The sequence below is a fragment of the Aethalodelphis obliquidens genome, unplaced genomic scaffold (genome assembly GCF_003676395.1).
Source record: "Aethalodelphis obliquidens isolate GAN/ISIS:26980383/991018 unplaced genomic scaffold, ASM367639v1 scaffold67, whole genome shotgun sequence".
Lineage (NCBI taxonomy): Eukaryota > Metazoa > Chordata > Mammalia > Artiodactyla > Delphinidae > Aethalodelphis > Aethalodelphis obliquidens.
This window is the reverse complement of record NW_020838011.1, coordinates 9,851,171-9,872,614: the sequence shown is the minus strand read 5'-3', so window position 1 is coordinate 9,872,614 and position 21,444 is coordinate 9,851,171. Positions and strand designations below refer to the sequence as shown.

The 21,444-nt window shown below is 36.9% G+C and overlaps 1 protein-coding gene across 1 annotated transcript; it reads left to right on the top strand.

Annotated features, from left to right (window-relative positions):
* Positions 1–9,187: 9,187 nt before the first annotated feature.
* On the top strand, positions 9,188–11,808 carry LOC113611066 (UDP-glucuronosyltransferase 2B4-like). The gene is given in 2 exon segments (XM_027089641.1): positions 9,188–9,917; positions 10,540–11,808. Coding segments are annotated over 2 exon segments (990 nt in total). The 3' UTR covers positions 10,800–11,808.
* Positions 11,809–21,444: the final 9,636 nt, after the last annotated feature.

The window sequence follows — 21,444 nt, the reverse complement described above, 5'->3', positions numbered from 1 at the left end:
GCTGACTGCCTTGACAAGTAATAGACAGCCACCTACCTTAAAAAAAAAAAAAATTGCCCCAGAAACCTAGGATTCCTTGGGATTTCATCCCATTGAGAAGTGAGAATTTCAATATCCATGAATTCTTTGGGCTGGATATAGCATATTCGATACCTTCTAAATTAGTGTTTTCCATTGTATAAAATGCAGTTAGATCTCCTGAAAGCATAAACTGCTACTTTGCCTATTTTAGCATATAATGGTCAGTGAAAATTAATGTGGCATTGTCTTTTTTTAAATTTTATCACTCGTATTATTCTTCAGTTCCTAGTTTTGTATGAAAACATGTAAAACTGTGCATGGATAACTCCACTCTTAGAAACTAGAAACTTTGAGGGAAAAAAACTGAGATAATATCTTGAAAAATTCATACTTAAAAGATTATAGGAGATTGGTTCAAGATGGCAGAGTAGAAGGACATGCTCTCATCTCCTCTTATGAGAGCACCAGAATCACAACTTACTGATGAACAATCATCGACTGGAAGACACTGAAACTCACCAAAAATGATACCTGACATCCAAAGACAAAGGAGAAGCCATAATGAGATGGTAGGAGGGGTGCAGTCTCAATAAAATCAAATCCCATAACTGCTGGGTAGGTGACTTACACTGGAGAACACTTCTACCACAGAAGTCCACCCACTGGAATGTAGGTTCTGAGCCCCACATCAGGCTTCCCAACCTGGGGGTCCGGCCACAGAAGGAGGAATTCCTAGATAATCAGACTTTGAAGCTAGTGGTATTTGATTGCAGGACTTTGACAGAACTGGGGGAAACAGACTCCACTCTTGGAGGGCACACACAAAGTAGTGTGCACATTGGGAAACAGGGGAAGGAGCAGTGACCCAATAGGAGACTGAACTAGAGCTACCTGCTAGTGTTGGAGGGTGTCCTGCAGAGGCGGTGAGTGACAGTGTCTCACTGTGAGGACAAGGACACTGGCAGCAGAAGTTCTGGGAAGTACTGCTTGGTGTGAACTCTCCCAGAGCCCGCCATTAGCCTCACCAAAGAGCCTGGGTAGGCTTCATTTTTGGGTCACCTCATGGCAAACAATGAACAGGGAGGGAACCCAGCCCCACCCATCAACAGACAAGTGGATTAAAGTTTTATGAGCTCTGCCCAACACAGCAACAGCCAGCTCTACCCACCACCAGTCCCTCCCATCAGGAAATTTGCACAAGCCTCTTAGATAGCCTCATCCACCAGAGGGCAGACAGCAGAAGCAAGAAGAACTACAATCCTGCAGCCTGTGGAATAAAAACCACATTCACAGAAAGATAGACAAGATGAAAAGGAAGAGGGCTATGTACCAGATGAAGGAACAAGATAAAACCCCAGAAAAACAATTAAATGAAGTGGAGATAAGCAACCTTCCAAAGAAAGAATTCAGAATAATGATAGTGAAGATGATCCAGGACCTCCGGAAAGGAATGGAGGCAAAGATAGAGAAGATGCAAGAAATGTTTATCAAAGACATAGAAGAATAAAAGAACAAACAAACAGAGATGAATAATACAATAACTGAAATGAAAACTACACTAGAAGGAATCAATAGCAGAATAAGTTAGGCAAAAGAACAGATAAGTGACCTGGAATACAGAATAGTGGAATTCACTGCTGCAGAACAAAGAAAAAAGAAGAAATAGAAAATATGAACAGACCAATCACTAGTAATGAAATTGAAACTGTGATTAAAAATCTTCCAACAAACAAAAGTCCAGGACCAGATGGCTTCACAGGTGAATTCTATCAAACATTTAGAGAAGAGCTAACACCCATCCTTCTCAAACTCTTCCAAAAAATTGCAGAGGAAGGAACACTCCCAAACTCATTCAATAAGCCACCATCACCCTGATACCAAAACCAGACAAAGATACTACAAAAAAAGAAAGTACAGACCAATAACACTGATGAATATAGATGTAAAAATCCTCAACAAAATACTAGCAAACAGAATCAGACAACATATTAAAAGGATCATACACCATGATCAAGTGGGATTTATCCGAGGGATGCAAGGATTCTTCATGATACACAAATCAATCAATGTGATACACCATATTAACAAATTGAAGAATAAAAACCATATAATCATCTCAATAGATGCAGAAAAAGCTTTTGACAAAATTCAACACCTATTTATGATAAAAACTCTCCAGAAAGTGGGAATAGAGGGAAGCTACCTCAACATAATAAAGGCCATATATGACAAGCCCACACCAAACATCATTCTCAATGGTGAAAAACTGAAAGCATTTCCACTAAGATCAGGAACAAGACAAGGATGTGCACTCTCACCACTATTATTCAACAGAGTTTTGGAAGTGCTAGCCATGGCAATCAGAGAAGAAAAAGAAATAAAAGGAATACAAATTGGAAAAGAAGAAGTAAAACTGTCACTGTTTGTAGATGACATGATACTATGCATAGAGAATCCTAAAGATGCCACCAGAAAACTACTAGAGCTAATCAATGAATTTGGTAAAGTTGCAGGATACAAAATTAATGCACAGAAATCTCTTGCATTCCTATACACTAATGATGAAAAATTTGAAAGAGAAATTAAGGAAACACTCCCATTTACCATTGCAACAAAAAGAATAAAATACCTAGGAATAAACCTACCTAGGGATACAAAAGACCTATATGCAGAGAACTATAAGACACTGATGAAAGAAATTAAAGATGATACCAACAGATGGAGAGATATACCATGTTCTTGGACTGGAAGAATCAACATTATTAAAATGACTATACTACCCAAAGCAGTATATAGATTCAATGCAATCCCTACCAAATTACCAATGGCATTTTTTATGAAACTAGAACAAAAAATCTTAAAATTTGTATGGAGACACAAAAGACCCTGAATAGCCAAAGCGGTTTTGAGGGGAAAAAAACGGAGGTGGAGGAATCAGACTCCCTGACTTCACACTATACTACAAAGCTACAGTAATCAAGACAATATGGTACTGGCACAAAAATATAGATATATGAAATATAGATCAATGGTACAGGATAAAAAACCCGGAGATAAACCCACGCACTTGTGGTCAACTACTCTATGACAAAGGAAGCAAGGACATACAAGGATATGCAATAAGTGGTGCTGGGAAAACTGGACAGCTACATGTAAAAGAATGAAATTAGAACACTCCCTAACACCATACACAAAAATAAACCCTAAATGGATTAGAGACCTAAGTGTAAAACTGGACACTATAAAACTCTTAGAGGAAAACATAGGAAGAACACTCTTTGACATAAATCACAAGATCTTTTTTGATCCACCTCCTAGAGTAAGGAAATAAAAACAAAAATAAACAAATGAGACCTAATGAAACTTTAAAGCTTTTGCACAGCAAAGGAAACCATAAACTAGACGAAAAGACAACCTTCAGAATGGGAGAAAATATTTGCCAACGAATCAACGGACAAAGGATTAATCTCCAAAATATATAAACAGCTCATGCAGCTCAATATTAAAGAAACAAACAATGCAATCCAAAAATGGGCGGAAGACCTAAATAAACATTTCTTCAAAGAAGACATACACCTGGCCAAGAAGCACATGAAAAGCTGCTCACCATCACTAATTATTAGACAAATGCAAATCAAAGCTACAATGAGGTATCACCTCACACCAGTTAGAATGGGCTTCACCAGAAAATCTACAAACAACAAATGCTGGAGAGGGTGTGGCGAAAAGGAAACCCTCTTGCACTGTTTGTGGGAATGTAAATTGATACAGCCACTATGGAGAACAGTATAGAGGTTCCTTAAAAAACTAAAAATAGAATTACCATATGATCCAGCAATCCCACTACTGGGCATATACCCAAAGAAAACCATAATTCAAAAAGACACATGCACCCCAATGTTCATTGCAGCACTATTTACAATAGCCAGGTCATGGAAGCAACCTAGATGCCCATCGACAGACAAATGGATAAAGAAGATGTGGTACATATATACAATGGAATATTACTCAGCCATAAAAAGGAACGAAATTGGGTCATTTGTTGAGACGTGGATGGATCTAGAGACTGTCATACAGAGTGAAATAAGTAAGAAAGAGAAAAACAAATATCGTATATTGATGCATGTATGTGGAACCTAGAAAAATGGTACAGAAGAACCGGTTTGCTGGGCAGTAGTTGAGACACAGATGTAGAGAACAAATATATGGACACCAAGGCGGGAAAGCTGCAGGGGGTGGGGTGGGGATGGTGGTGAGATGAATTGGGTGACTGGGATTGACATGTATACACTGATGTGTATAAAATTGATGACTAATAAGAACCTGCTATATAAAAAATAAATAAAATAAAATTCAAAAATTAAAAACAAAACAACTAATACTAAACTTCCTTTGGGTTATTTGTATGAAAATATGTTAATATAAATGTTTCAGACATTACATGAAATTCCTAAAAATCTTATATATTCTGGTATAATGTTAGCAGTCATAATTCTAGTTATTATTTTAAAATGTATATCTCAGAAATAACTAAATTTCCTTGTCAATTGCATTATTATGAACTTTCATCAAATCTTTAACTGTGGTCATTTTTAAGTCTTTTGTCATTTACAGACAGTTCTGGGTGTACTCTGATGCTTTTGCAAAAATGTTCCTATAAAAGTGTTTCATCTTCTAGGAATTCATGGAAAAGACTCTGACAAGCACAGGTTTCTGGTAACTGACTATACTGCTGAACTGAATGAATAAGCATTTTCTGAACTCTAATGGAAAACTGATGAATTCATAAAAGTGCTAACAAAAGATCAAGATAAAAAAATTAATTACATGGGACTGAGTGAACTGATGAGGATGATTATAATTTTTGTGACTTGCTGTTTGAATAAAAAAAAAAAAAAACTGTTAATGATGAAAACTTACTATGCCATGGCTTAGTATGGCCTGACTTGGAAATTTAGTTTCAGAGGCTTTTGTGAATATACCAAGGAAAGAGGACCTAGATGTATCTTATTCCCACAGACCGCCAATAAATATTTGCTTAACGGAGAAAAAATTAATATATAGTATAGGAGAGAACCTGACAGATGCTTAACATTATTGAGTGATAGCAATGTCCAAACTCATCTGTGATCAAACACTATGAAGTATCCTCCTAAGGATAAACTTATTACAAATAAGAAGTGAAAATTCAATTATGGAGATGTTTTCAGTTTCAGCTCTGATATGCAAAAACTTGGAAGTTGTTACTGTATCTTGTCCTTACAAGATAATGCTGTACAAAATGAAAATCAGTGACTTTTCTCAGATGTGATTAATAAAACATGTAACTACGAAAGAAAAAAAAATAGGTGTAGGGTTTCCCTGGTGGCACAGTGGTTGAGAGTTCGCCTGCCGATGCAGGGGACACGGGTTCATGCCCCGGTCCGGGAAGATCCCATATGTCACGGAGTGGCAGGGCCCGTGAGCCATGGCTGCTGAGCCTGCGTGTCCGGAGCCCGTGCTCCGCAACGGGAGAGGCCACAACAGTGAGAGGCCCCCGTACCGCAAAAAAAAAAAAAAAAAAAAAAGGTGTATAGTGGTACCTCAAGGTTTTAATTTGCATTTCCCTAATGACTAATAATGTTAAGCATCTTTTCTTGTGCCTTATTTACCACCATATATCTTCCTTACTGATGTATTTGTTCAACTCCTCTGCCTGATTTACAAATGATATTTTTGTTTTCTAATTGCGTTCTAAGAGTTATTTACATATTCTTGATACAAGTCCTTTATCACACATATGATTTGCAAATACTTTCTCTAAGTCTGTGGCTTGTCTTTCATTCTTTTAAAAGTGTCTTTCAAAGAGAAGTTTTAACTTTGATAAAGTCCAGTTGATCAGTTTTGCCTTTTCTGGACCATGCTTTTGGTGTCATATTTAAGAAATTTTTGCCCAACTCAAGGCCATGAAAGTTTTCTCCTAGGAGTTTTATAATTGTAGATTTTTTTTTTTTTTTTTTTTTTTTTTTTTTTTTTTTTTTTTTTAGCGGTACTGGGCCTCTCAATGCCACAGCCCCTCCCGCTGTGGAGCACAGGCTCCGGACGCACAGGACCAGCAGCCATGGCCCATGGGCCCAGCCGCTCTGAGGCATGTGGGATCCTCCCAGACCAGCGCACGAACCCGCATCCCCTGCATCGGCAGGTGGACTCTCAACCACTGTGCCACCAGGGAAGCCCTAGTTGTAGATTTTGCATTTGATTTTATGATCCATTTTAAGTTAATTTTTGTGTATGGTACAAGGTATGGTTTGAAGTTCTTGTTTTGGTTTATTTTTTTGGTTTTTTTTTTGGCACATGCCTATCCTTTTATGCCAGCACCACTTGTTGAAAGGCTATCCTTTCTCCACTAAATTGTCTTTACACCTTTGTCAAAAATCATTTGTCCATATATGTGTGCCATATGTGTGTGGGTTAGTTTCTGGACTTGCTATTCTATTCCGCTGATCTATTTGTCTGTCTTTGCACTAGTACCATACTCTCTTGATAACATAGCTTTACAATAACTCCTGAAATCAGGTAATGTTAGTCCTTCAACTTTGTTTTCCTTTTTAAAGTTTGATATACAACTTTGGTTATTCTAGGTCCTTTTCCTTTCCATATGAATTTAAAAATCAGATCATCAATGTCTATCAAAAAAAAAATCTTGCTGAACTTTAAAAACAAAACAAAACAAAAAAGCCTGCAAGGGACTTCCCTGGTGGCGCAGTGGTTATGAATCCACCTGCCAATACAGGGGACATGGGTTTGAGCTCTGGTCCAGGAAGACCCCACGTGCCGTGGAGCAACAAGCCCGTGCATGACAACTACTGAGCCTGCACACCACAACTCCTGAGGCCACGCACTTAGAGCCTGTGCTCTGCAACAGGAGAAGCCACCACAGTGAAAAGCCCGTGCACCACAATGAAGAATAGACCCCACTGACTGCAACTAGAGAGAGTCCACACACAGCAACAAAGATCCAACACAGACAAAAATAAATTTTAAAAAAAACCCTGCAAACTTGAAGATAGACCAATAAGATAATACACCTCAAAGAACAGAGAGAAAAAAGAATGAAGATAAATGAACTGAGGGGTTGAGAATTGTGGGACATAATTAAGCACAGTAACATACACAAAATGGGAGTGTCAGAGAAAAAGGAGCGGAGCAAAATATTTTTAAAAATAATGCCTGAGAACATCCCAAATATGATGAAAAGCATTAACCTATGTATCCCAATTGTTCAACCAAGTCCAAGTACGATAAACATAGGAGAGCCATACACAGACTTAATGAAATGTTGAAAGCTAAAGACAGAAAATCTTGAAGCACTAAAAGAAAAGTAATTTATCCATACAAGGGAACTCCAATAAGACATCACTTATATCTCATTAGAAACAATGGAAGCTCTATGGCAGTGGGATGACATATTCAAAGCGCTGAAAGACAAAACTGTCAACCAAAAGTTCTATATCAAACAAAACTATCTTTCAAAAATGAGGGCAAAATACAGATATTTCTCTCCCTCCACTCCCCCCCAAAAAATTCATTGCTTGGAAATCTGCCTTATAGGAAAAACTAAAAGAAAGTCTTCAAACTGAAGGAAGTAAACCCAGATTGCAATTTCTAATCACCATGATAAAACAGAAAGAACTGGTGAGATAAGTATTTATATGACAGTATAAATGCATATGTCTTCTTTCTTCTCTTAATAAATATAAAAAGCAAGCATGTAAAACATGTATATAGTTGTAGTCCTAGGCATTTGACATATAGTTAATATATTGGGGGGGGTGACTGGGATGCAGCAGTGTTACAGGCCCTGAGATGACAGGGTTCTACAATGGCTTAGGTCCAAGGGTCCAGGGTCCTGTAGCTGCACAGCCTGGAAATGGTGGGCCAAGATTCCAATTCTGGCCCTAGTGGAAGTCACAGAGCAGCAGCAGCGTGTGCCCAGCAATGGCCTGTTAAAGTCGCAAGTCAGGACCCATGGGCTGGGGTGCAGAGCCCCAGCAGTGTGGCCATGGTAATTGTGGATCAGAACCCTGACCCAGGGTGAGGTACAAAGTAGCAGCATTTTAGCCCCAGCAATGATAGGTTAAAGCCATGACTTAGGCTCCAGGAATGGTGGGTAGCTCAGCAGCTCAGCCTAGGTAATGACCAGTCAAAGCCACAACTAGGAATACACAGTGAAGTCCAAGCAATAGCAGCATTGCCCCAGTTATGGCAAGACAAAGTACTGACTTAATACCTGAGGGCAGGGCACAGAGCAGGAGCTCCAGTCTCATAGATAGTCAGGCATTGTGACAACTCAACCAGGGAAAGCAAAGTACCAGAGTGATGGGGCCCCAAGTGTCAGATCTCACCACAGCAACATTTCCAGCCTCAGATAAGACACAGAAGCAGGGACTCTGGGCAGCTCTGTGTCTGCTGTAATCAGTGTTGGTGAAGACTGTGGAAGTCCTCAGTAGCAAATACTGCAAACCTCTATGATGGTGAAGCTTGCTGGGATTCTCCTGCTCTTCTTCTCCCCATGGGGTGAAATCCATTTGAAGGAATTTCTGTGGGTGCCAAGCTGCTCTGAACTGGAGGATGAGGTGATGGAGGTAAAATGTTTCCCAAGCTTTTTCACAGGGCCATCCTCAGTTTTTACAATCTGCAGGGTTTCTGCTGCTTCTTCATTGTAGTCCAGAGCTTTCCCAAAGTAATTTACATTGGTTTGTAGTTGCTCATTTATTTTTTTTGTTGTTGCTTTTATGGGGGATACAAGTGTTGGAACCTCCTAACCCTCCATCCTGTTGATGTTACATTATCTCTAATTCTGTGTCAAGGGGACTGCAGACACAAGAGCCTCTCACTTGTCACTGTTGTTACACTATTTTTCTCTCTTACATAATAACTGATTTGTGTGTGCAAGGTCATCGACTTTTAGATGGGTGATAGCACTGATGAAATAATATTAAACACCAGTATAAACATGAAGTGTTCTACACTTTGCCCTTTCACTTGATTTCCACAGCTATGACTATTCATATAATGTAGTTATTTGAGGCACAGGAGTTATAATTTAACATCCTGATTGATTTCTCCTTGGATATAAGCATGAGCAATGGCAAAAGGATAATGTAATTTTTGAAAAGTACTGCATATGAACAAGATGTCTGTGAAATGGCTCTCACTTCTGCTGCTACTACAGCTGACTTGCTACTTTAGCTCTGGAAGTTGTGGAAAGGTGCTGGCACGGCCAATGAAATACAGTCATTGGATGAATATGAAGACAATCCTGGATGAACTTGTCATGATGGGTCATAAGGTGACTGTTCTGACAACTTCAGCTTCCATTCTTATTGATCCCAACAAACCATCTGCTATTAAGTTTGGGACTTTCTCTATGTCTTTAACTAAAGATAATTTGAAGCATAACATCAAGCATTTGGTAGAGAAATGGACATATCTGGCAAAAAATTCGTTGTGGACATATTTTTCATCATTGAGAAGTTTATTTTGGGAACTTTCTGATATGCTTATGAATATCTGTAAAGATGTTGTTTCGAACAAGAAGCTGATGACAAAACTACATGAATCAAGGTTTGATGCTGTTCTTGCAGATGCTGTTGGACCCTGTGGTGAGCTGCTGGCTGAGGTACTTAAAGTACCTTTAGTATACAGTCTCCGCTCCTCTCCTGGCTATTCAGCTGAAAAGTATAGTGGAAGACTTCCATTACCACCATCCTATGTACCTGCTACGTTTTCAGAATTAAGTGATAACGTGACATTCACGGAGAGGGTCAAAAATATGATATATGAACTTTATTTTGACTTTTGGTTCCAGACATTTAATGAGAATAAATGGAATCACTTTTATGGCGAAGTACTAGGTAAGTCATATTTTTAGTTGGTAGCATGAAGTCCTAACTTTCCTAGTGCCTTGGAAGGTGAGTTTGTATAACGTAACAGAATTTTGTCTCTTATAAGTGAAACAAGGAAATGAAAATATAAAATGATTTCATAAGTATTATCAAAATATTAAATTATAGGGTAAGGTATAACCCTGTTTCCCATTACTCATACAGATTCTCCTCCAGGAAGTCATAAAACACAAACTGAAGCACTTAGGACTTCTCCAAGCAATTATATATCTATATTACTAAACTTCTTTTTTTAACTTAAAAAAAATCACTAGAAACCTCATAAAATGCCTTGATAAATGAAGACAGGTAGATTGAAGAGTTACACACATATTTGTAGCACAAGTATCTAGGTAGCATTTGGAAATTGTTTCTACTTGTGTAGCTCGATTTCTGTATTATATGATATGATATGATACAATATCAATATGGTGTACACTATACACATACATATATATTTGCTTAATTAGAGAACACTTTCAAACATCTTTGGCTATATCATTCCAAGCTCCTTTCCAAAAACTACCTACTATATTCACATGGCAATACTCTCATTTGATCTAACTCTTGTTATTTTAGTTTATCCTTCCAGGAAGACCGACTACATTATTAAAGACAATGGGGAAAGCTGAAATGTGGCTCATTTGAACATACTGGGATTTTGAATTTCCTCTCCCACTGCTACCAAATTTTGAATTTGTTGGACGCCTCCACTGCAAACCAGCCAAACCCCTGCCTAAGGTTAACTATTCCTATTTATTCTGTTTTGTTTACATTGAATTTTCAATAGGAATAATCCTGTGTTCTTTATTTAGAATATTTAATTACAGTGAGAGAGATGTGGGATGCTAGATAAAGTGACTTGCCAATTAGAAACTCATATATTTCTATACCAACGCAAGTATCAGAATTTCATTATCAATACAGAATAAAGTGGAAGACTTTGAGAATATGTCAGTAAAATTATTACTTTCATTATTCAATACATAATAAATCATCAGACTTCATTAAAAGAATTATTATAAAAAATTAAAAGAATAATTATAAAATGACTAGCATATTCCAGAAATAAGTGCTAATATGCAGAGAAATGGTGTAGACACAGTTTCTGCCATCTGACACTCTACCTGGAAAGATAGAATACCAGCAAGTAGTAAAAACTTTGTGAAATTTTTATAAGGAAAGACCACAACACTAAGGAAACATCCAGCAGGAATCACAGATATTATCCCTGAGGCATTGATAATTAAGACAAGATCTGAAAGATGTTCAGGATAGGGCAGGGGTAGAAGAAGGCACAAAAGAAAAACAGGTAGAGTAGTAATGACAGTTTCCAAGAAGTCTAAGTTTAGCCTAAAAAGGAAGAGTTTGAGTAAAGAGGCAGATGATGCTGGAGAGGTAAGTTGGAGACAGATAATTATAAGGAGTTTGAAACATCTAGTAGGAGCATTAGGGAGAAAATTAAAAGGGTAAAGAAAGGGAGAGAGATGTTCACATAAAAAAAAAACACACACAGGATGTAGTCACTGGGTTGGATTGTAGAGGGGCAAGAGTGAAAAGGGACACCATTTAGCTGGTTGTTACAAGATACAGGCAACAATGATGGAAAACTAGAATACAATGTTCATAGAGTTATGTCCGCCTTAACTCTTATAATAATAGTACAAACCTCATATTGTTGTGGGGAAAAAATCTGTTAGTATGTATGAAACACCGAAAATGTCTCTGGAACATACTTAGTGATCCAGAAAAAATATTACCTATTGTCTTTATTGTTATTTTGTTGCTATTCCATACTGTCAATAACCCAATGTGTACCAGTCACTTGGATCTAATTTCTAAATTACTAGAAACTGGTTTTCCAATATATCAAGATTATATAATCTAGCAAAGTCCTAAAGAGTAGATAACCCAAGGAGTTGTTTAAAAGTAAATTTTAAGTTTTTAAATGAAAAATAAAGGGAATTAAAATTTTAATACATGTAATAAAATTTAAGTTAAATAAAATATAATTTAATACATTTAAGTTAAAGTTGTTTTATTTTAAGAATTTTTTAAGGTTTGGCTATCTGACCAGCAAGATAAAATGATAAAATTCTTTTCTAAGGATTGAGATTCTTCACTGGCGCACTAGCCAAAAAGAACACCATTCTTGAACAATATAAATGTATGATCTAACAATTTTTGGAGCCAAATTCAGCATTTCCTAGCTTTCACATCAGCACTTAAACCATTCCTCATTTGAAGTCCCAGGGTTTTACAACTTGCAGAATAAAAGAGATAATTTAGTTTATTAGGATAGGTGTTTTCTGCCTATACCAATCCTACAGAAAACCTCAGTAAAGCTCCCTTAGGGATGTACATCTCAACATCATAGCTGCCTAACAGAATGAGCACAGGGAAAATATACACTGCATATATAAGAACCATAAACTCTGCACATACACTAAACAGCAAATAATTTGTACAACTTGAATCTGAAAACTTCCTGTAGTTTAAAAATACAAAGAATTCTCGTCAGTTTATAGGATGCTATTCCTTATGAAGGAAAGCAAGAATCGAATCTATTTTAAATTGATATGATCTCTTTTAAATTGACTTAAGGGCTTCCCTAGTGGCACAGTGGTTAAGAATCTGCCTGCCAATGCAGGGGACATGGGTTCAAGCCCTGGTCTGGGAAGATCCCTGATGCCACGGAGCAGCTAAGCCTGTGCACCACAACTACTGAGTCCGTGCTCTAGAGCCTGTGAGCCACAAGTACTGAAGCCCGCATGCCCAGAGCCCATGCTCTACAACAAGAGAAGCCACCACAATGAGAAGCCCACGCACTGCAAAGAGTAGCCCCCACTCACCACAACTAGAGAAAGCCCGTGCACAGCAAGGAAGAACCAATGCAGCCAAAAATAAATAAAAGATGTGGTACATATATACAATGGAATATTACTCAGCCATAAAAAAGAACAAAATAATGCCATTTGCACCAACAAAGTCTGAGATAAGGTTAGTGAAAGTTTTATGCTATCTAACCCTAGTTTTTGAAAGATTTCCCTGTTCTCATTGCAGGAAAGTGATAGCGTTAGTAAGAAGGGAGGTTAAGAGGAGAGGAATAAGGACAAAGAAAAGATGAATAGTAGGATAATGATAATAATTAGTAATAGTAGCTGTTGCTATTAAGTTGCAAAATAAGATTTAAATCCGTCAATGATTGTGAAGATTTCATTATATAAAGAAACTATTCCTTCAAGCTACTAACTTTTCCATTCATTATTAGGTTCTCAGAAAATTTCTGTAATTTTTAAAGAATTAAGACATTTGGCAAAATGCTTCAAGAATCTTAAAAATGCTATAGCCTTTGACTTCATAGTATACTCCTAAGAAACCATACAGAGAAAATTAATCAAGGTGTGCAAAAACAATATTTTGGGCAGTAATTCATAAAAGCCAACACTGGAAGTAATGTAAATATTCAAAATTAAGCAATAATTAAATAAATTATCATGTGCACATCACACCATTACAATCGTTTTCTCAAAGAATTTTTTATTACACTAAATCAACTATAGTATGAGGTTTAGTTGGAAAATAACAGCTATAATAAGATCACAGTTTTCTTGTAGGATAAAAAAAATATAAATTAGAATTACAATTTTCAAAATATATATCACAATGTATATTTAGTTATAGGAGTAATTAAGATTAGAATGAAAGCACGAATTTTAGCATAATGCCATCAAAGTCCATCCATGTTGTCAAAAAATGGCAGGATGTCCTTCTTTCTCATAGATGAATAACATTCAGTTCTGTGTGTGTGTGTGTGCATGTGTGTGTGTGTATTATATATATCACATCTTTATTATGTTGAAGTATGTTCCTTCTACACCCAATATGTTGAGGGTTTTTATCAGGAAAGGATGTTGTATCTTGCCAAATGTTATTCTACATTTATTGAGATGATCAAGTTATTTTAAATTTCATTCTATTAATGCAATGTATTACACTTACTGATTTGGGTACTTTGAACCATCCTTGCATCCCAGGGATAAATCCCATTTGGTCATGGTATATAATCCTTTTAATATGTTCTTGAATTTGACTTGCTGATATTTGGATGAGAATTTTTGCATTTATATTCATCCTGGATAATGGCTTATATTGAAGGTAATACTGGCTTGTAGAATGAGTTTGGAAGTGTTCCCTCTTTCCTCTTTAATTTTTTTGGAAGAGTTTTTGAAGAACTGGCATTAATTATTCTTTAAATATTTCATAGAATTTGTCAGTGAAGCCTTCTGGTCCTGGGGTTTTCTGTTGAGAGGTTTTTGAAACTGATTCAATACCTTTACTTATTATGACTGTCCAGATTTTCTAATTCTTCCTGATTCAGTCTTGATAGATTGCATGTTTCTAGGAATTTATTCATTCTTCTTGGTAATGTAATTTTTTGGCCTATAATTCTACACAGTAGTCTCTTACAAGCGTATGTATTTCTGTAGCATCAGTTATAATGTCTCCACTTTCATTTCTAATTTTATTTATGTCTTCTTCCTTCCTTAGTTAATCTAGCTAAAGATTGTCATTTTGTTTATTTTTTTAAAAGACAGAGAAAGACAAATACTAGATGATATCCATTTTATGTGGAATATAAAAAAGTCAAACTTGTAAAAACAGAGAGTAATATGGTGGTTACCAGGAGCTGAGGGGCAGGAGAATAGGAGAGATGTCTTTTAAGGGTACAGATCTGCATCTCATAGAAAAATAAGTCCTAGAGATCTAAGGTATAGTACAGTGAATATGGACAACCATATTATATTATAATCATCAAACTTGCTAAGGGACTACATCTTAATTATTCCAACCACAAAAAGAAATAATTATGTGACATGATAGAGGTGTGAACTATCATGAAAAATGGCTATCCTATTACAATATATTGAATATAAATGTATCAAATCAATACATTATACAACTTAAATTACATAATGTTTTATGTCAAATATATTTCATCTTCAAAATGTACATATCTCTATTTAAAAACACCTTATTGGTAATAAATACTAATCATCTTGAGCCTTCAGTGAGTCATAATCTTTTTGCAATAGTAACATCAACGATCACTGATCAGAGGAAGATCAAATGGTGGTGGAGCAAGATGATGTGGAGCTCACCTCCCCACACAAACACATCAAAAATACATCTACAGGTGGAACAATTCTCATGGAAAACTAACTGGAAAGTGGCAGAACTCCTACAAACCAAGGCTGTAAGTAAGATACACACATAATTGAGTAGGACAAGAAAAAAAGCACCGGTCTGGGACAAATACCCCTGGGAGGGTACTAAGAGGAAAAGAGAGATTGCACAGATGGACACTCACCCTGGGAAGTGAGTGGGTCAAGTCACAGACTGGGCATCCCAGTTCTAGGGTCCTACAGGAAGGAAACAAGTTCCCTTGGCTGCTTGGAGAACTGCTGGGACAGATAGAAAGTCTGGAGAAGCCTGGGCTCCACTCGTGTGGAATGCAAGCGTGCTGACTTGCCAACAGACAGGGCGGAGAGAGGTCAGCCCTAGTGGTTGCTGCCTCACTGGGCTTCCCAGTCCAAGCCAAGCAAACACTCCTACCTCACCCACTCCACACCACAGCTTGGCCCTGGATCTAGGGAGATTTCCCACCAACTGGGAAAAGATTCAATCTTGGGATGCAGAGGTGACCTGGGGCCTGGGGTGTTTACAGGTGGGATGGTGGAGGCCATTGTTGGTGCTTACTAAGACAGCACCCCATAAGCAGCCCAGACTTCTGATGGCAGCACAGCTGCTTGAACTCCTGTGACCACAAGTATGCAATCCCAGATGAGCAAATGCTCCAGCCCTGCCCACTTGATGCCACAACCTAGCACTAGATCTGGAGTGACCACAACAGGGGAAGAGATGTGAATGTGAGCTGTGTCTGAGGTAGCCACAGATGCCTACACAACCAGTGCATCAGACCACTGTAAGCACAGGAGCCCCACTTGCTTCAGTACTCCCCTGCTTTGGGGAAAAGACCCCAGTGCAGGGAGGAGGAAAAACACACACTTAAATGGAACACACAACCAGCTCCAGCCAGATTCTCAACCTTCTGCTCCAGCAACTTGGGAGCAGACTCCACCTGTGAAAGGGTAGAGATGGCCACTGAGCAGAGTGGAAGTTCCACCTCACACCCTGCACAGGCTCAGGCTTCTCCATCACCAGCCACAACCCCTACACCAAGGTGATAGCTACCAGCACACCCTAAGGAAATGTGTGACTGGAATCCACATCAAACACAGCCCTCCCACCAAAGGCACACAAGGTCTACATAAGGATGCTTCCACATAAGAACACCACTTCAGGACCACAAAAGGTAACTGTTTCACCTATATTCACAGAGACAGAGCAAGTAAAATGAAAAGGCAGAGAACTACTCTCAATTGAAAGAGCAAGACAAAACCCCTGAAAAAAAATAATGAAACAGAGATAATCAGTCTACCAGACAATGAATTCAAACGGTTGATAATAAAAATGCTAATTGAATTAGGAAAGAGAATTCATCTAAGCACAGATCATTTTAACAGGGAACTAGAAAATATAAAGAAGACACAAACAAAAATAGATAATTCAATATCTGAGATAAAAAGCACTCTAGAAGCAATGAATGGAATACTAAATGACACAGAAGAATGCATAAGTAATCTAGAAAATAGAATGAAAATCACCCAATCAGAACAAAAGACAAATAAATAAAAATAAAGTAACATGAGATCTTTGGGATAGCATAAAACATGCAACATTTGCATTTTAGGGGTTCCAGAAGATGAAAGAGAGAGAAAAGTTATCGAGATGTATTTGAAGAAATTATGGCTGAAAAATTCCCAAATCTAAAGAAGGAAACAGACATCCAGGTATAGAAAACACAGAGGATCTGAAACAACATGAACTCAGACAGACCCAGAATAAGACATATCATAATTAATGACAAGAGTTAAAAATAAAGAGAGAATTCTAAAGGCAGCAAGAGAAAGACAAAGAGTCATATACAAAAGGATCACTATAAGGCTATTATCTGATTTCTCTGCAGAAACTTTCAGGCCAGAAGGGGGGCAGCATGATCTATTCAAATTCCTGAAAGGGAAAAATTTGCAACCTAGGATACTCTACCCAGCAAGACTGTCATTTAAAATAGGAGAGATAAAGAACTTCTCAGACAAGCAATAACTAAAAAAATTTGGCAATAATAAACCTACCCAAAAAGAAATGTTGATGGGTCTTCTCTAAATGAAAAAGAAGTAAGAATCTATAGGAAAGGGATACTCACAGTAGAAACAGCCAATATAAAGTAAGGATTGAAGATCACTTTTTTTCCTGAAGAGCACTTAAATAAGCCAGTACATAGATTAAAAGACAAAAAAATATTGCAAAAGCAACTATAACTACCATAAACAGTAAAGGGATAAGCATGAAGATGTAAAATATAATATCAAAAACACAAAATATGAGGGAGAGGAATAAAAAATTAATCTCTTAGAATGTGTTTAAACTTAAATGACTATTAGTTTAAAGAAAGTAGATATAATTATGGGTTAACATATATGAACCCCATGATAACCACAAATCAAAAATGTACAATAGATACACAAAAATCAAAAAGATGGATCCCAAGCATACTATGAAATAAAATCATCAAACCACAACAGAAAAACAAAAAGAAGAAATGAACAGAAAAAAACTACAAAAACAACTGGAAAACAGTTTTAGAATGGCAATAAGTCATTAATAACTATCAAAAATTCCTTTACATGTTAATGGACTAAATGCTCCAACCAAAAGACATAGGGCAGCTGACTGGATAAAAAAGAACAAGAGGGCTTCCCTGGTGGCGCAGTGGTTGAGAGTCCGCCTGCTGATGCAGGGGACATAGGTTCATGCCCCGGTCTGGGAAGATCCCACATGCCGCAGAGTGGCTGGGCCCATGAGCCATGGCCGCTGAGCCTGCGCATCCAGAGCCTATGCTCTGCAACGGAAGAGGCCACAACAGTGAGAGGCCCGTGTACCGCCAAAAAAAAAAAAAGAAAAAGAGCCTTCAGTATGGTGCCTTACCAGAGACTCACTTCAGGGCAAAAGACATACAGACTGAAAGTGAGGAGGTAGGAAAAGATATTTCATGTAAATGAAAACAACAAGAAAGCAGAGGTAGCAATACTCATATCAGACAAAATAAACTTTGAAAGGCCATAATGAAAGACAAAGAAGGGCATTACAGAATAATAAAGGGAAAGCAAAAAGAGGATATTACACTTGTTAACATATACACACCCAATACAGGAGCACCTAAATATATATAGCAAATACTAACAGACAAAAAGGGAGGACTTGACAATAGTACTATAATAGCAGGAGACTTTAAAACCCCTCTGACATCAATGGGCCAATCATCCAGACAAATATCAATAAAGCAACAGTGGTCTTAAATGGCACAATAGACCAGTCAAATTTACTTGGTATCTACAGGACATTACTTCTAAAAAAAATAAGAAATACACATTCTTTTCCAGTGCACATGGAATGCTCTCCAATATAGATCACATACTAGGTCGCAAAACAAGCATCAACAAACTTATGAGGATAAACTGTACCAAGCATTTTTCTGATCACAGTAGCATGAAACTGGAAATCAGCTAAAGAAAGAAAATTGGGAAAAGAACAAACATATGGAGACCAAACCACATGTTACTACCAAAAATGTGGGTCAACAATGAAATCAAAGAGGAAAAAGGAAAACACCTCAAGACAAATAAAAATGGAAACACAGCTTTCCAAAATCTAGGGGTTGCAACAAAAAGCAGTTCTAAGAGGGAAGTTCATAGTGATGCAGGCCTTCCTCAAGAAATAAGAAAAATCTCAAACAACCTAATCTATCAACTAAAGGAATTAGAAGAACAAAGAAAGCTGAAAGTTGGCAGAAGGAAGGAAGTAATAATCATCAGAGAGGAAACAAATGAAATAGACATCAAAAAACAATAGAAAAATCAAACCAAGAACTGGTTTTTTGAAAAGTTAAACAAAATTGATTAATCTTTAGCCAAGCCCACCAAGAAGAAAGAGAGGACCCGAAAAAACAAAAGAAGAAATAAAAGAGGAGAAATAACAACCAATTCCACAGAAATTCAAAAAATCATAAAAGAATACTATGAACAATTATATGCCAACAAATTGGACAACCTAGAAGAAATGGACAAGTTTCTAGGAGCATATAGCCTGCCAAGACTGATTCAAAAAGAAACAGACAATTTGAACAGACCGATAACTAGAAGTGAAATTGAATTTGAAATTTAAAAAGACTCCCAGGAAACAAAAGTCCAGGACCAGATGGCTTCACTGGGGAATTCTACCAAACATATAAAAAAGAATTTATACCTATCCTTCTCAAACTATTTCAAAAAAGTGAAGAGAAGGGAACACTCCCAAATTCATTCTACAAGACCACAATTACCCTGATACCAAAACCAGTCAAACATAAAAAAAGAAAATTATAGGTGGATATCATTAATGAATATAGATGCAAAAATCCTTAAAAAAATATTAGCTAACGAAAAATATTAGCAAACTGAATCCAACAATACATAAAAAGAATCACACACCATGATCAAGTTGGATTCATTCCAGGGTCACAAGGATGATTCAACATATGTAAATCAATCAATGTGATATACCACATTAACAAAAGGAAAGATAAAAATCACATGAATATCTCAATAGATGCACAAAAAGCAACTGATAAAATTCATCATCCATTCATGACAAAAACTTTCATCAAAGTGGGTATAGAGGGAACATATTTCAACATAATAAAGGCCATTTATGACTAACTCACAACAAACATATTACTCAACAGTGATAAGCTGAAAACCTTATCTCTAAATTCAGGAACAAGACAAGGATGCCACTCCCAATGCCTCTATTTAACATAGTTTTTGAAGTCCTAACCACAGCAATCAGATACAAAAAGTAAATAAAAAGTATCCAAATTGGAAGGGAAGAGGTAAAACTGTCACTATTTGCAGATGACATGATAGCCTATATAGAGAACACTAAAGTCTCCACACAAAAACTATTAGAACTAACAAATAATTTCAGCAAGGATGCAGGATACAAGATCAATACAAAGAAATCTGTTGCATTTCTATAAAATAATAATGAAATGTCAGAAGAAAGTAAGATAAAAATCCTGTTTAAAATCACATAAAAATAATAAAATACCTAGGAATAGACTTAATCAAGGAGGTGAAAGACCTACAGGCTGAAAACTATAAAACATTGATGAAAGAAATTGAAGATGATTCAAAGAAATGGAACGATATCCTGTGCTCTTGGGTTGGAAGAATTAGTATTATTAAAACTGCCTTAGTACCCAAAGCTATCTACAGATTTAGTGCAGTCCTGATCAAAATACCCAGGACATTTTTCACAGAACTAGAACAAATAATACTAAAATTTATATGGAACACCAAAAGACCCCAAATTGCCACAGCAGTCCTGAGGATAAAGAACAAAGCTGGACGTATAATTCTTCCAGACTTCAGACTACATATATGACAAAGCTACAGTAATGAAAACAGTGTGGTATTGGCACAAAAACAGACACATAGATCAATGGAACAGAATACAGAGCCTGGAAATAATCCCACACACCTATGGTCAATCTCTGAGAAAGTTAGCAAGAATATGTAACAGAGAAAAGAGTCTCTTCAACAGGTGGTGCTGGGAAAACTGGACAGCCACATTAAAAACAATGAGATTAGACCATTCCTGTACATTATACAAAAATGAACTCAAAATGGTTTAAAGGTTTAAATATAAGACCTGAAACTATAAAACTCCTAGAAGGGAACATAGGTAGAACACTCTTTGACATAAATCACAGCAATATTTTCTTAGATCAGTCTCTTAAGGCAAAAGAAATAAAAGCAGCAATAAACAAATGACCTAATTAACATAAAACCTTTTGCACAGGAAAGGAAACCATCGGCAGAACAAAAATACAATCTACAGAATGGGAGAAAATATTTGTAAATTACCTAACAAGCGGTTAATATCCAAAATACACAAACAGCTCATACAATTCATTATCAAAGAAAACAAATAACACAATCAAAGAATGGGCACAAGTCTCAAATAGACATTTTTTCCAAAGAAGATGTACAGATGGCTAACAGGCATTCAAAAATATACTCAACATTGCTAACTATTAGAGAAATGCAAATCAAAACTACAGTGAGGTATCACCTCACACCTGCCAGAATGGCTAGCATCAAAAAGTCTATGAATAACAAATGTTGGAGAGGATGTGGAGAAAAGGGAACACTTGTATATTGTTGGTGGGAATGTAAATTGGTGCAGCCACTATGGAAAACAGTATGGAGGTTCCTCAAAACAATAAAAATATGATCCAGCAATTCCTCTCCTGGGTATATACCTGAAAAAAATA